This window comes from Rhamphochromis longiceps, linkage group LG22 (genome assembly GCF_057381845.1).
Source record: "Rhamphochromis longiceps isolate RC_006_pf linkage group LG22, R_longiceps_female_GT1.1, whole genome shotgun sequence".
NCBI lineage: Eukaryota > Metazoa > Chordata > Actinopteri > Cichliformes > Cichlidae > Rhamphochromis > Rhamphochromis longiceps.
In genome coordinates, this window is record NC_140577.1 from 12,127,333 (window position 1) to 12,139,949 (window position 12,617).

A 12,617-nucleotide genomic window follows, 5' to 3' on the forward strand; every position below is an offset into this window, starting at 1 on the left:
CAGCTTCAACAACTCACAGGTTAATCAATCCAAGGCAAATTGATTGGCAACACTTTTAACTGATTAATTCCCAAGTAATCTTTTCAGGTCACTGGTTTCCAGCCTCGCTATGTTTCAGAGTTTTACGACAGTCAAATCTAAATCAAACCTTGTAAAATAAATCAAATACACTTTTGTACTGTCAATCACAAAGATATATTGATATTCAGCTCACAAAGCTCAAGTCAGTCTAATTTCACATTGGTTTCAATTTAGGAAGTGAAACTCCACTTCCTGTTTCTTTTTTTATGGCATGGAAACCACAAACGGAAAAATACAACATTTCGACTTCACACAGCACTTAGATACCATTCTGCTTCTTATACACATTTAAAAAGAATATGCCCATCATACTGTCAGTGGGTTGTTAAGCGTTTAATAAACATTAGGTTTAGTCAGTACATCTCCAGGGCCTTTGTGAGACAACTATGCATACAAGTATAAATAGGTTGTATACAGTTAAGGTAAGCGTTATCTTAGGAAACCTGTATAGTTTAATTTCTGATCTAATAAACAGATCTCAAGTAAATTAAACTCCGCTTATCAAAAAAATCTTTTGGTGGATGGCCCAAACCTCTTTGGTTGGTGCCAGAATTCTTTTATACGAGAAGAAAAACCCAGATCTCCTAAAACTGCAAGTCTCCGTTACATTGTTCTCATTAGAAAGTACTAATTTCTTAAGAGCTATAGGAAGCAGATACACGGGCCCTTGGGGACCAACTTAAGTCTGAGGCCAGTGGCTTAGTCGAGGACAATAGCAGGAGTGCTTTAAATCCCAAAACATCCTCGTTGCTGAAGAAGGAAACCAAAGCACCCAGAACAAACCCATGTAAACCCAAGAGACGTGAAACCTCCAGAGTATATTAAAATTCTAAGGAGAGACGATATATTGAAAAACAACACAGGAGGAGAAACAAACAGCGGCCGTGTAACCCTTTATAGTAACTGCAATAAAATCAGAGACTTGATTCATTTTATTTACAGAGCGATCAAAAGACTGATGAGTGAGTCATACACCTGAGATGTAAAGATATGCTAGAAGCTTACATAAAACCTACCTTGAAACAAGGAAAATAAGCAAAAGACTTCAAATGAAGACAACAAAATCTGGACGACGCAGAACAAAAGGCATTTAAGACGTGCCAACCTGAGAGCTAGCCAATCCTCCAACAAGGGATTGAGCCAACAAGCACAATAAACAAAATTAAGCAGGGAAACGTGCACCCAAAACTCAATATAACATAACCAGCTCACGGAGTAGAAAGCCTGAACAACTACCACTTTTTATCACCTCGTTGTGGAGAAAACTACTTGACATTCGCAATAACCCTTTCTTTGGTATTTATTTGATTAAACCAGCTCTTAGCCATCTACCTAGCTTCCCTGCTGATGCTAAGCAGCAAGTTTCTAGGGACTTTCTGCAAAATGTTGGAGGGATTAAATTGAAAAGAGGAAAAATTACTCAAGAATAAGCTGAGTTGAGCTATTTGAACTATTCAGTAATGCTTCAGAGACGCTTTAAGCAGCCGATCTTATTAAATGGACTCTGGTGTAAGTAGTCTATCAGCTACAGAAGACATTCAATTTAACCTGAGGCAGAAGACGACAAAATAATACATCAACCCTATCCTCCCCCTCCATAAAACCATACAGCACATATATTACACATGAACATGCACACAAACAAACTGATAAAGCAGTTATTTGGAACAATAAAATTTCTTTGGCTTCACCGCCAAAGCCTCCCTCTGTTTGAATGCCTGGCAGGCATTAATTTCTTCTCTCTCCTTCCGCCTCCTACTATCCTATCGCCGTTTCTCTCACTCCTCCTTTCTTCTCCTCTCTGTATGCAGGTGCGCTCGCCCACTGAGCTGCATGCTGACTCCTGTCAGTAAGAGGACAGGGATGTATGATAAGCACAGATCTTCTTTGTTCCCTACACCCAACTTCGCCCTGAACCAGAGTGCATCGAGGACCACTTCAAAGCCAAAGTGAAGGCGAAAAAGAATGCAGTAAGAGTGAGGCAACATTTGAGGCAGCATTGTCAGACTTGTTACCTTGTTTGTGGTTTGGTGCTGTGGATTATTTTCAGTCTGTCTTAACAAGCAGATATTAGGTTTCTTGCTTCAGTCGAACTCTACTCTTTTCCCCCTCGGGAGGAGCACTACTTTTATGCTGGTTCTGCGCAAGCATCACTATATACACCTGTTGGTCTCGCATTGTTTAGTCAAGTGCAAGAAACAATTCTCACTTGTCAAGCTCTTCACGAAGCTCTAAAAATAACAGAGGCGCCCCTATAAAAACTATTATTCCACAGACGGAAGGGTGAAGGCATTGCTCGACGGTTGTGCTGCTGAGCAAACTCAAAGCATGAAAACTTACTGCTGACCAGTTACTCAATTCGACCAATGTGTCTTCTCAACAAAAAGACTAAACAAAAGTGCGCCGGTATTCAACGAGTGCTCTCAATTACGGCCTTGCATCTGTTAAGCAGACACGTCTCTCGATCTGTTGCCCCCCTACTCCCCTCCTAGATGGATGGATACTCCAGCATGAGCGGTCACGGAACAACGATCGCGTCAGAGACTCCATGACAACGCCAAACAGCTGGATAAAAGATGGATCGACCACACATTTTCACTTTGCGTGACACACACCAAGCTGTTTGTCACATTGATCGTTTTTTAGAGCCGATTGCTAAACATTGTTTTCGCTTCCTTTCCCCTCAGTCACGTTTGTCTGGAGGCTTTGTGACCACAGTGTGAGCGTGTTTTATGATCACTAGCCTTTTCTTTCAAAAGAACGACAAAGAAGCGTACCCGTCTGTATCGCTCCTGCCCCCTCATATACTATGTGAATGTTTGTGGGCGAATTCAGCTGAAAGGTAGCATCTTACCAAGCACATAACCGTCTTCGGAGTTTGACAGATGTATTCGATCTATATTAGACAGGCTACTCTGGCAGCAACCGCAAATCTGCACAGTATGCTGCACTAAATGTTCCCACCAAAGCGAGCCTTTCAATTCTGATAAATAATCTGTAGTGCATTTGCCAGCACCTGAATAAATTTTTAACAAAAGAGAAGTCTTACCTTTTTTTAAACAATGTGGCCTGAAATTTATTAGACCGGCGGTCCAAAGGTGAACGAATGGCACAACACTGGAAACACTGCCATTTACATCTTTAAATGTTAAAAATTATAGAGTGCATAATCATACTCTTAGCCTCGAACAAGAAGCACAATGTTGGAACACACTGTTCAAAGCTTTCAAAGGACAATGCTCTTAAAATCTCATTAGCAAACGGCTGCCAAAATTTATAAGACTGTGGTTTAGAAAGCTAAGGCAGACGACAGGCTCAAGCTAATTTGTAATGAATAATAAACCAAGGCTCTTTTATACCGTGCCCTATATAAACAGGGGACTATGTTCAAACCTCTCTGACCATAGTGTAATTAAATGTAAAGTTAAACAAATACTTAACAAATACTTAACTGGCTTCACACGCATTCTCCACTGCAACCACTGAACATCCAGGGTATGGACATTGAGGCTGTGGACAGCTACAGGTACCTTGGTGTTCATCTGAACAACAGACTGGACTGGACTCATAACTCAGACGCCCTCTACAGGAAAGGGCAGAGCAGGCTGTACCTGCTGCAGAGACTCAGGTCGTTTGGGGTGGAGGGCCCACTCCTGAAGACCTTCTATGACTCTGTGGTGGCTTCTGCTATCTTTTATGGTGTGGTCTGCTGGGGCGGCAGCATCTCTGCTGGGGACAGGAAGAGACTGAACAGGGTGATCCGAAGGGCCAGCTCTGTTCTAGGATGCCCTCTGGACCCAGTGGAGGTGGTGAGTGACAGGAGAATGGCGGCTAAGCTGTCATCCCTGTTGGACAACATCTCCCACCCCATGCAGCAGACTGTGACAGCACTGAGCAGCTCCTTCAGTGGGAGACTGCGGCACCCACGGTGTGGGACGGAGAGATTTCGCAGGTCTTTCCTCCCCACTGCTGTCAGACTCCACAACAAAGACTTTAACTGAACAAACACACACATCCACACATGTGCAATAACACTAAGTGCAATAATCTTTTCTGGCATCGTATTTTTACTCAGTTGTATATAGCATTCGTATTCTATTTTTATCTTATTGTATATTTTTATTCTATTTTATTCTACTGTATATAGTATATTATTTTATTCTATTCTGTACAGCTGTGTACTGTATTTATTCTTATTGTATTCTAATTTTTGCGTCATAACTTTTGCACTGTCCACTTCCTGCTGTGACAAAACAAATTTCCCACGTGTGGGACTAATAAAGGTTATCTTATCTTATCTTAAAAGCTGCTAACGTGTGGGTGAGTACAGCTCTGAATGTGAGGCAGGGGCAATTCATCACACTAACAAACTGAACTACCTCTCTCACAGTGCCATGACCCTCCACGAAGGGGTCTGCAAAGTCGTGTGTTCTCTGAAAAGCTGACGAGTGAAACCAGAGAGGTGGCGATCTTGCCAGTGCTTTCAAAAACAGCTAATGAGCAACACTGGCTAAAACATAGACGCTTACAGTTTGTCTATAAGAGGAGCACTAACACCATTGTCTTCAATACTCAATGCAATGCCTGCAGTACAATGGCTTAGCAGTATCAGTCACGTGGTGTCTTTGTGATAACTGCAAACTTGTTTGTTACCTATGCACTTAACACATCTTTCCTTTTATGCATACAGGCCAGGCTCGACTAAAAGCCATTAACACAACCTCAGAACAAAGGGTATAAAGAAAGTAAATTCAAGTAGTCTCAGTTCTCAATCATGAACAGGCATTTAAAACAAATCCAAAACCTTGGTCTCTGTTAGAAGAAATAAAGATCCAAAATCAAATGACAACAGAAGACTGGGTTGTTTGTGTGACTTTCATTGTACTAGGCAGCGGCTACCCCAGGCCTGTTGCTGTTTCCTGCCAGGAGCAGCTCAGCGACACATGCCCCAGGTGCCCTGGAAGAGATCTGTCGCTTCCTGTCTTCACACATGGAGCGCTCCTCAGATTCGCAAACCTCGCTGCAATGCCTGACACTAGTCCGCTGGGAAGCCTTGCCTCCAAAACAGCACTTAATCATCAGAGGCTTGATATGAAGTCTCCTGACTGGGGAGAAAACAGAAAATGAAAGTTCTGTAAGGAAGAGGAAAAGAAACTCTTCCTGTGTCCTTTAGGTGCTGCGACATAACTTCAGCGCAAAGGTGGAATAGAAATATAGCAGCTAGCTTTGGCACTGGGGCATGCTGTAAAATACTAATACGCAGCTGTGGTCAACTCCAACCCGTTAACCAAGACTTAATGTAAGTCTTCCTTGTAAGTACCAAGCATAATATCAGGAAGGATGGGCTCCTTAGGGGAAAAAAAAATCCTGCTTCAGGTAACTGGACACCAAATCTGCGCTGAATATTTTATAATCTGCCGGACAGTTGGGGGTTTAAGCAAGGATCACAGCTCCAGCCAAGTGTCTGGTGGAAAGATCAGTCACAACTTATTCTCCATTTTCCCACACTACAGCATTAGCTCACATGTTGCTGTGCCAGCAGCTGCTGGCCTAATCTACTTTCAGATAAAAGTTTTGAAAAAGACAGAATTAAAGGAGGGTGAAAAACACTCAGCAAAGTCCATCATAGACCACATTATTAAAGCAATCAGAGACACTAAAACATCATTTCTGAGGTGTTAACTCATATCAGAGTGTTGTCTGAAACAGCAAAGGACTGTATAATGTATCTGTGAAACCGCTGACATTTCACACGTCTTGTTTTTCTATTAACACTCAAAAACAGGTCATAATCATTGGATGTTTTCCTCTGCATCTTACATCAAAGTCACTATCACCCCCCCCCAAAAAAGAAGATGGGAAAGATTCTGCATTGCTATCCAGCTGTCGTACTAATAGAGCCTCCAGTTTTGCAGGTTTCCAACGGCGATGATCAAGAACAAAGCTGACAAAGTGTTAAAATTTTAAGGATTTCTTTGGGGGGAGGGAGAGGAAGTCGTTTTGTACATTTTAAGCCCAGAAACAAGAGCACAGTGAAAAAGAGAATGTAGGCAAGTGTGATGAAATAACAGGAATATCCTTTAGAGCATGTTAGGCAGTTTTCCAATGGCTCCCATTTAAAAATCTTGTCTTGACCCGGTAACACTGCTTTAGTAAATGTGTGCACAGATTGCATGAATTCCACAGCAGGAGAAGGCACAAGCACAATCATCTCTCTCACCTTCACCTAAACATGACCCTTGCAAATTCAAACGTTTTTCAGCTGTAAGGATTTGTCGAACTGAAGTTATATGCAGATATGCAACTGGAGCTGAGCACACAGTATTTAACATTGCACTTTAAATACAGAGAAGATGTACTTTGTTTAGAGCTGAGAGAGAGAGAGAAAGAGCTCAGAGCTGAGAGATTCCTAATAAACTTAAACAATACGGACAGCCAGGCTGAAGATGACACTCCAAGGATAAGATTTAACCCACAACAAACAACCACTGACTACCAGGAAAACCCAGCTCTCAGCAGCCCGAGTTAATCCCAAGGAAGGCTCAGGCTGTCTTGTTCTCAATTTCATGATAAAAATTAATCTTCCCGCTATCAGTTACATTCATTTTGTCATGACAGGTCACCGTCTTCATTTTAATGACTCAAAAAAATCCCTGGCCTTATACTGAGCCAAGTCTGAAAGCAGCCAACTTGGGCTGCACTGCGTCTCACACACTCACACACACCCTCCCAGTTTGGCGGTCTATTTAATGTCCAGAACTTCCAATTTCTCTCTCTAACCTTTCACTGCAGTGCTGCCAGCCGGATATTCACTTATTACTCCCCACATTTATGCTTAACATATCTGTGGGCAGTGATGAGCTTGGAGCCTGGAAACCAGACTGACTATTTTGATGCTTTAATTAATCAATCATTTAATCTGAGTGTTATCTGACTGACATTACTGCATCTAAAAAGCAATGCTTGTGCTGAACTGGTAATCTGTACAACCCTGAGCTGAAGAATCTGAAAAAGTAGCACACCACCAGTGAGTATCAAATCTCTTTTCCGAACAGCTTCTGAAAACCCAATTAATTTAATTCACAAGCATGTGATGCAGGGAAAAAGTCCCCTTACAAAGCAAACCTTACAGCTACTCGCAAAAATGAGTTTGGTATTTTTATGCATGATAAAGCTACTTCTGGCTGTTCCCTTCTACACAAGGGGTCACATGTTTGGCGCTCTTCCTGATGGACTTCAGAGGGACTTGTGCCCCCCTCTCAGAACCGAACTGGTAATCGTTGGCTTGTTGGGTGAACGTGTAAAACAGCAAATTCTTCAAAGATCACCAACAACAATCTCACATGACCCTGTACTGCTGTAGCAGATTTATACTCGATTAAGAGGGGGGGGGGGGGGGGGGGGGGGGGGGGGTTGCTGACAAAAAAAAAAAAAAAAAAGTGTAACGGTTAAATGTGAATTATGCAACTGGTGAATTTCTGTCTATGTAGACTGCAACACGTGAGATTTTTGACAATTTACCAAAGCAAATTGCCGTATTACCCAAAACAGGTTGGATGCAATTGCCAACATGACCCCATTCAACCACAGACTGACTGCAGACTGCAACATTTATGGTAGGTTTTGTTGAGTGTCAGCAATCTCATTTTGCAGCTATGGACGAAATAAAGTGAGATAACTTCGTATTACTGGATAAAACAGGTGTTGGCAAAGTTTATCTTTAAGGACATACTATGCTGTTGAGAAAGAAAAGTGATAAATTGCAATTTATGTTACTGCAGTATATCAAAAAATTATTAAAAAATTAAATTAAATTAAATTAAAAAAAAAAAAATCACAGTAATATTATATCCCAAGTACCTGAAGTGAACCCCGCCTCTAGTGGCTACCAGAGAGTCCATACATTAACCCCACTGAGAATCTGGGATGTGCTCGGACGTTATCAGTATAAGAGCTTCTCAGAAACACAATGTGACTCTAGATGACGATAAATGTTATGACATTCCATAAGCTTATTTTAAATACGTTGTTTTGTAGCTTAATGATAACTGAATATTTAAAACTCCAGACTACCCCTGTCATTTATATACACGACAGCACAGTGACACCGTTTCCTCACAGCAAAGAGGTCCTGGGGGTCCTGAATTCGATTCCATTACCTGGCCAGGGCAAAAGACTGTGGGAGGAAAGCTAGTGGGTTAGGTTAATTAGTAAATCTAAAATTCCCCATAGGTTTGAATGTGAATGAATGGTTGTCTGTCTCTATCTGGTAGCCCTGCAATAGACTGGCGACGCGTCCAGGGTGTAGCCTGCCTTTAGCCCTTCAGTAGCTGGGATGGGCTCCAGCCTCTGCGACCCTGACAAGGATAAGCGGAAGAGAACGGATGAATAATACTACATAAAAGGTGCTGGTCCACTGTTTGCGGCAATCAGCTGCCCCTCCAGTGACACTTCTCCTTGTCCTGTTCAGCAGCCTAGGCAAACAACAGATGAACGGCACTAGCCATCTAGGCTATGCCAGTCTCCTAATGTACTCCAGTTATTGTGAGCCAAATCATCATTTATCTTTATGTAAATGGGGTTAAGTGATTCTTTTGTTCTCTTGCTGACATAGTGCACCTTACCTTACTTTAGGAGAGAGAAGTTGGCCGTTAGTAGCTACACACTGTGTCTGCACCTAGGCAGCCGTACTGTTCCATCTGTGCCACACAGCAGGCTGGCACCTATGTCCTCCACCCACCCTTGGAGTGTCCCAGCCATCAGGCTTTACACCTTTCTTGGCATGAACCCTAATTAGCTCAATCAATGGATGAAAATAAATAAATAAATGAATCCCACCTGAATGCCAACTAATCCCCCCTGATTTTTAAATAAACAAATATTAGGAAATTAAAATTAGCACAGCCAGATATAGCCGAACCACGGCAGCGACCCTTCTGCAAAAATCAGCACAGCTCAGAGCATTTGCATACTGCAGAATAAGCTTGACATTTGGGTGCTTGTAAATCCAATCTTGATTCTTCAAATTGCCAGCTTGTTTAACGTAATGGTTAGCTGCTGATAATTTGAAGCTCTGTGCAGAGGGGGGGAAAAAAACAATAAAAAAACAATAAGCGCTTAGACAACAACGGACAACGGCACTGATGGTGTGTCTGGTGCTGACTTCCAATCAGCATCCAGTGTTCACACAGCTGGAAAAAACAAAACAAAAAACACACAATTTCTTTCTGTCACAAAAGTGAGAAAGTTATAGTGCTTGATGAAACATAATTACAAAACTCTTTAAAAGATGACCAAACAAACATTAGTACATGTTTAAAAAGGACACTCAAAGTAAAAACCCAAGGGAGGGTCAGGTTTGTCGGATTGTTAGGAGTATGAATTATTAAGATGTCAGTCGGTTCTTGTTCAAAACATGACACAAGGGGAGGAGGACAATTTAGTATCAATGAACAGCTAACTGTAGATATATTTTTTTTGATGCAAGTCTCCACTTTAATAAGGATACTGTGCATTATAAAATAAAAATAAAAACACTCCAATGCGACAGAATTTACAGTTTTACACATTTAAGCTGGCAACAGACGGTTGAAACGGTGCTTTGTGTTGTGTTGGGGGGACAAAAATTGAGAACAGATGCAGACTACTCGTTGCTGCGAGGGCTTTTTAAACTTCTGAATATCAAAGAATGTCTTTGCTTTCTTTCCTGTGACATGCTGCCAAAGACCTGTGCCATTCTTGCTCTGCAACTGTGGAAACGGGTGCCACATTATAGCTTTATACTGAGGCAAAACAGCTCCCACTGCTACTGTGAAATGCAGCACAGTACCATAGATAATATACTGTATCCAAAAGCTCTATGACTACCCCCCCCCCCCAAACTTTAATCGGGAAATATGAAGGTTGTAAAAGCAGCTTCTAATGAGTGCAAGACACATGGGACTACTCATTAACAGCGCTAAGGTCAGCCCTTTCAGCAAATTCCAGTCTGAGAAAAGGAGCAAGCTCATCTGAACCACGCAGAACCTCCCACAGCCATAAGCCTTGGCCCTTGGCTTTTAAATGCAATCAAGTTATCAACATAATTGAAGACGCAAGTGTCACCCTGAACTAGATGGAGCACCTGTCCTTGAAAATTAATAAATGGATGCATCAGTTCTGCTGCCTCGTTGAATGCCACACAATATAAGAGAGCAATGAGGGAATGACAGGGCAACCAGGCGGCCGCCTGTGAGCCCATGTGACACTGTTACAAAGCGGAATAATTCTCCATTGTGATGACAGACACGCCAGATCGGATCAGTTGGCTTCCGGGTTACAACCTGCTTTTACGAGAAGCACCGGCTGGAAGCTTGCAAGAGACCCTGGTCATTCAAGATGTAGCGAAGCAACAATAAGACATGAGAAAACCAAACTACTTCAATCAATCAAACACATCAATCAAGCACACGAGTAAAATAATCAGGCTGTTAACTATTTTACACTTTCACTGGTTAAAATGCAGATTTATTTATTTTTTTCTCTGCTCTTTCAATCCGAATAAAGTTCCTGCAGCTGAAGACTCAAGGCAGAGCTCACTGCAGCAAGTACACAAACCTACTGTTGGGTAACACACAACTGGACAACTGGTCAAACCAGACTAGTTAGCTAGCTCTTTATCATATTTAAATGTCAAGGTCCCGCAGATGGGCTGCACATTGGGCCACCGAGCCCGTATATACAAGTGTATGTGCCAGGGTCATTTGGGGGGGGGCATGCTGTGTAATAACGAGCATGAGCCGCTAACGAACCACAGCACGAAATCAAAATTAAAGTTAAAGCTGAGCTGCATTCAAAAACTTAACACCGCTGCGATTGTGCTAACTTTATAAAGCGTAAAGCAAAGCAAGGAGATAAATAAATATACGTCGTGTTTAATTTAAAAAAAAAAAAATACCTCCCCTCTGTAGGGATTAAATTCTCAGTCTCTCATTTCCATTACAAGCAAGTGTAACCAGCGAACAGCAGACAGTAGTTAGCTAGCTTACCACGGGTCGAACTCGTGGATGATGCTCTCGAACCGGATCACCGCAAAAAGTCTGGAGCTGAATCCCGCCAGGCAGGCCAGAAAAAGAATGCTAAACGAGAGTAAAGACTGCCACCCAGCTGGCTGTGTCAGTCCGCCAGACAGGCCTCCTTTGCCCCCTCCTCCACCCGCGGCGCCGGGTCGACTGTTCCCGTGCACCGAGCCCCCGGCGTTGGTGGACGCTTTGTGCTTGCCGTCGCTGGCTGCGTGTTGCTCCGCCATTTCTGCGCGCAGTGTCGGCTGGATTTGCTCCTGCCCCGCTCCACGTCTTTCCCCCCGCTCCGTACTGTCGTATACTTCCCTATGCTGTGCCCACTTCTCTCAGGTATCCTATCATCTAACTCCTTCGGGTGTAAGGTATGATTTAATTTGGTATCGCTACTCCGGGAGACCGCAGTTACATCCCGAAACGCACACTCATGCGCCACATACCGAGGATGCAACCGTCAATCCGCTTCACGATTGAACGCCGGCGGAGAGGGGCGGGAGGGATGCGAGAGGCGGGCTCTAGGACGCTCAGGCGACCTCTCACAGATCGACAGGTACGAAGGGGCGGGATTCTATGTATCTAGACCAATCAGAGAAACGAACCTTCTAATCCGACAGAAAGTTTTACCAATGAAAACGGAGCAAAATTATGGCTGCAACTGATTGAAATAGGGATTATCCCTATTATACTTTCGATAAAGTAAATCCGATAGTAACTATAAATCAAACTTTTATCACTATTTTTTTTACAGTTTTTAAGATAGAGAATAAGTTACAGAATGAGAGCGCACAAGGTTCTTAATCTTGAGGGAAGCGCTTTCGTGTACCTATGGGTATATAAGCAGGTGTGCGAAGATAAATTGTCTGTGCGACTGCAATATTTCTGTTGCCCTTGGATGTTGTGGACTGACGGTAGGGTGATAATACAGATTGATGTATCTCATCATTACTGTGTCCCCCAGCAAAGACAAGAACACAGCATTCATCATTCCCTTAAAATCGGGATGTACTTTCACAACTTGCCCCAAAGCCTTGAAAGACTATATTGAAATGAAACACGTTTTTTTTTTAATATTTCAAATAAATCTTCAAGCCTTTTGTATTTTGTAATTTTTTTTTATGATTGATTGTATACATTTATTTTGTACTTGGTGGTTTCAAATAACGATGAGACGGATGTAGGAAGTATTATTGATTTATCTGAGGTGTGATCCAGTCCCAAAGGAGAAAAATTATAGTCCAACAGCCCTCTTCGGTGTAATCTGATAGCAAAAAACGTTTTGTTTTTTTTCCGAACTTATTGTAGACCAAATAGATTTAACCCTGATAAGGATAAGTGGAAAATGATGGATGGATGTATTGACACCTGTTTTCAATACTTTTGAATTGGGCTGTTTAAACGGATGATGTATATTCTAATAGCATTAGCATCTTGACATCATAATTTTGAATTTATAAGATAGAACAAACAGCTAATACCCTA

General features: G+C 42.2%; 1 protein-coding gene across 1 annotated transcript in view; it reads right to left on the reverse strand.

Moving 5' to 3' along the window:
* LOC146643614 (dolichyl-diphosphooligosaccharide--protein glycosyltransferase subunit STT3B) overlaps window positions 1-11,605 on the reverse strand; it is a 108,832-nt gene extending 97,227 nt beyond the window's left edge. Inside the window, exon 1 of the mRNA XM_085396657.1 lies at window positions 11,109-11,605. Coding sequence (XP_085252783.1) covers window positions 11,109-11,368 — 260 coding nt within the window. The 5' untranslated portion in view covers window positions 11,369-11,605. The remainder of the gene's footprint in view (window positions 1-11,108) is intronic.
* Between the last annotated feature and the right edge of the window lie 1,012 nt (window positions 11,606-12,617).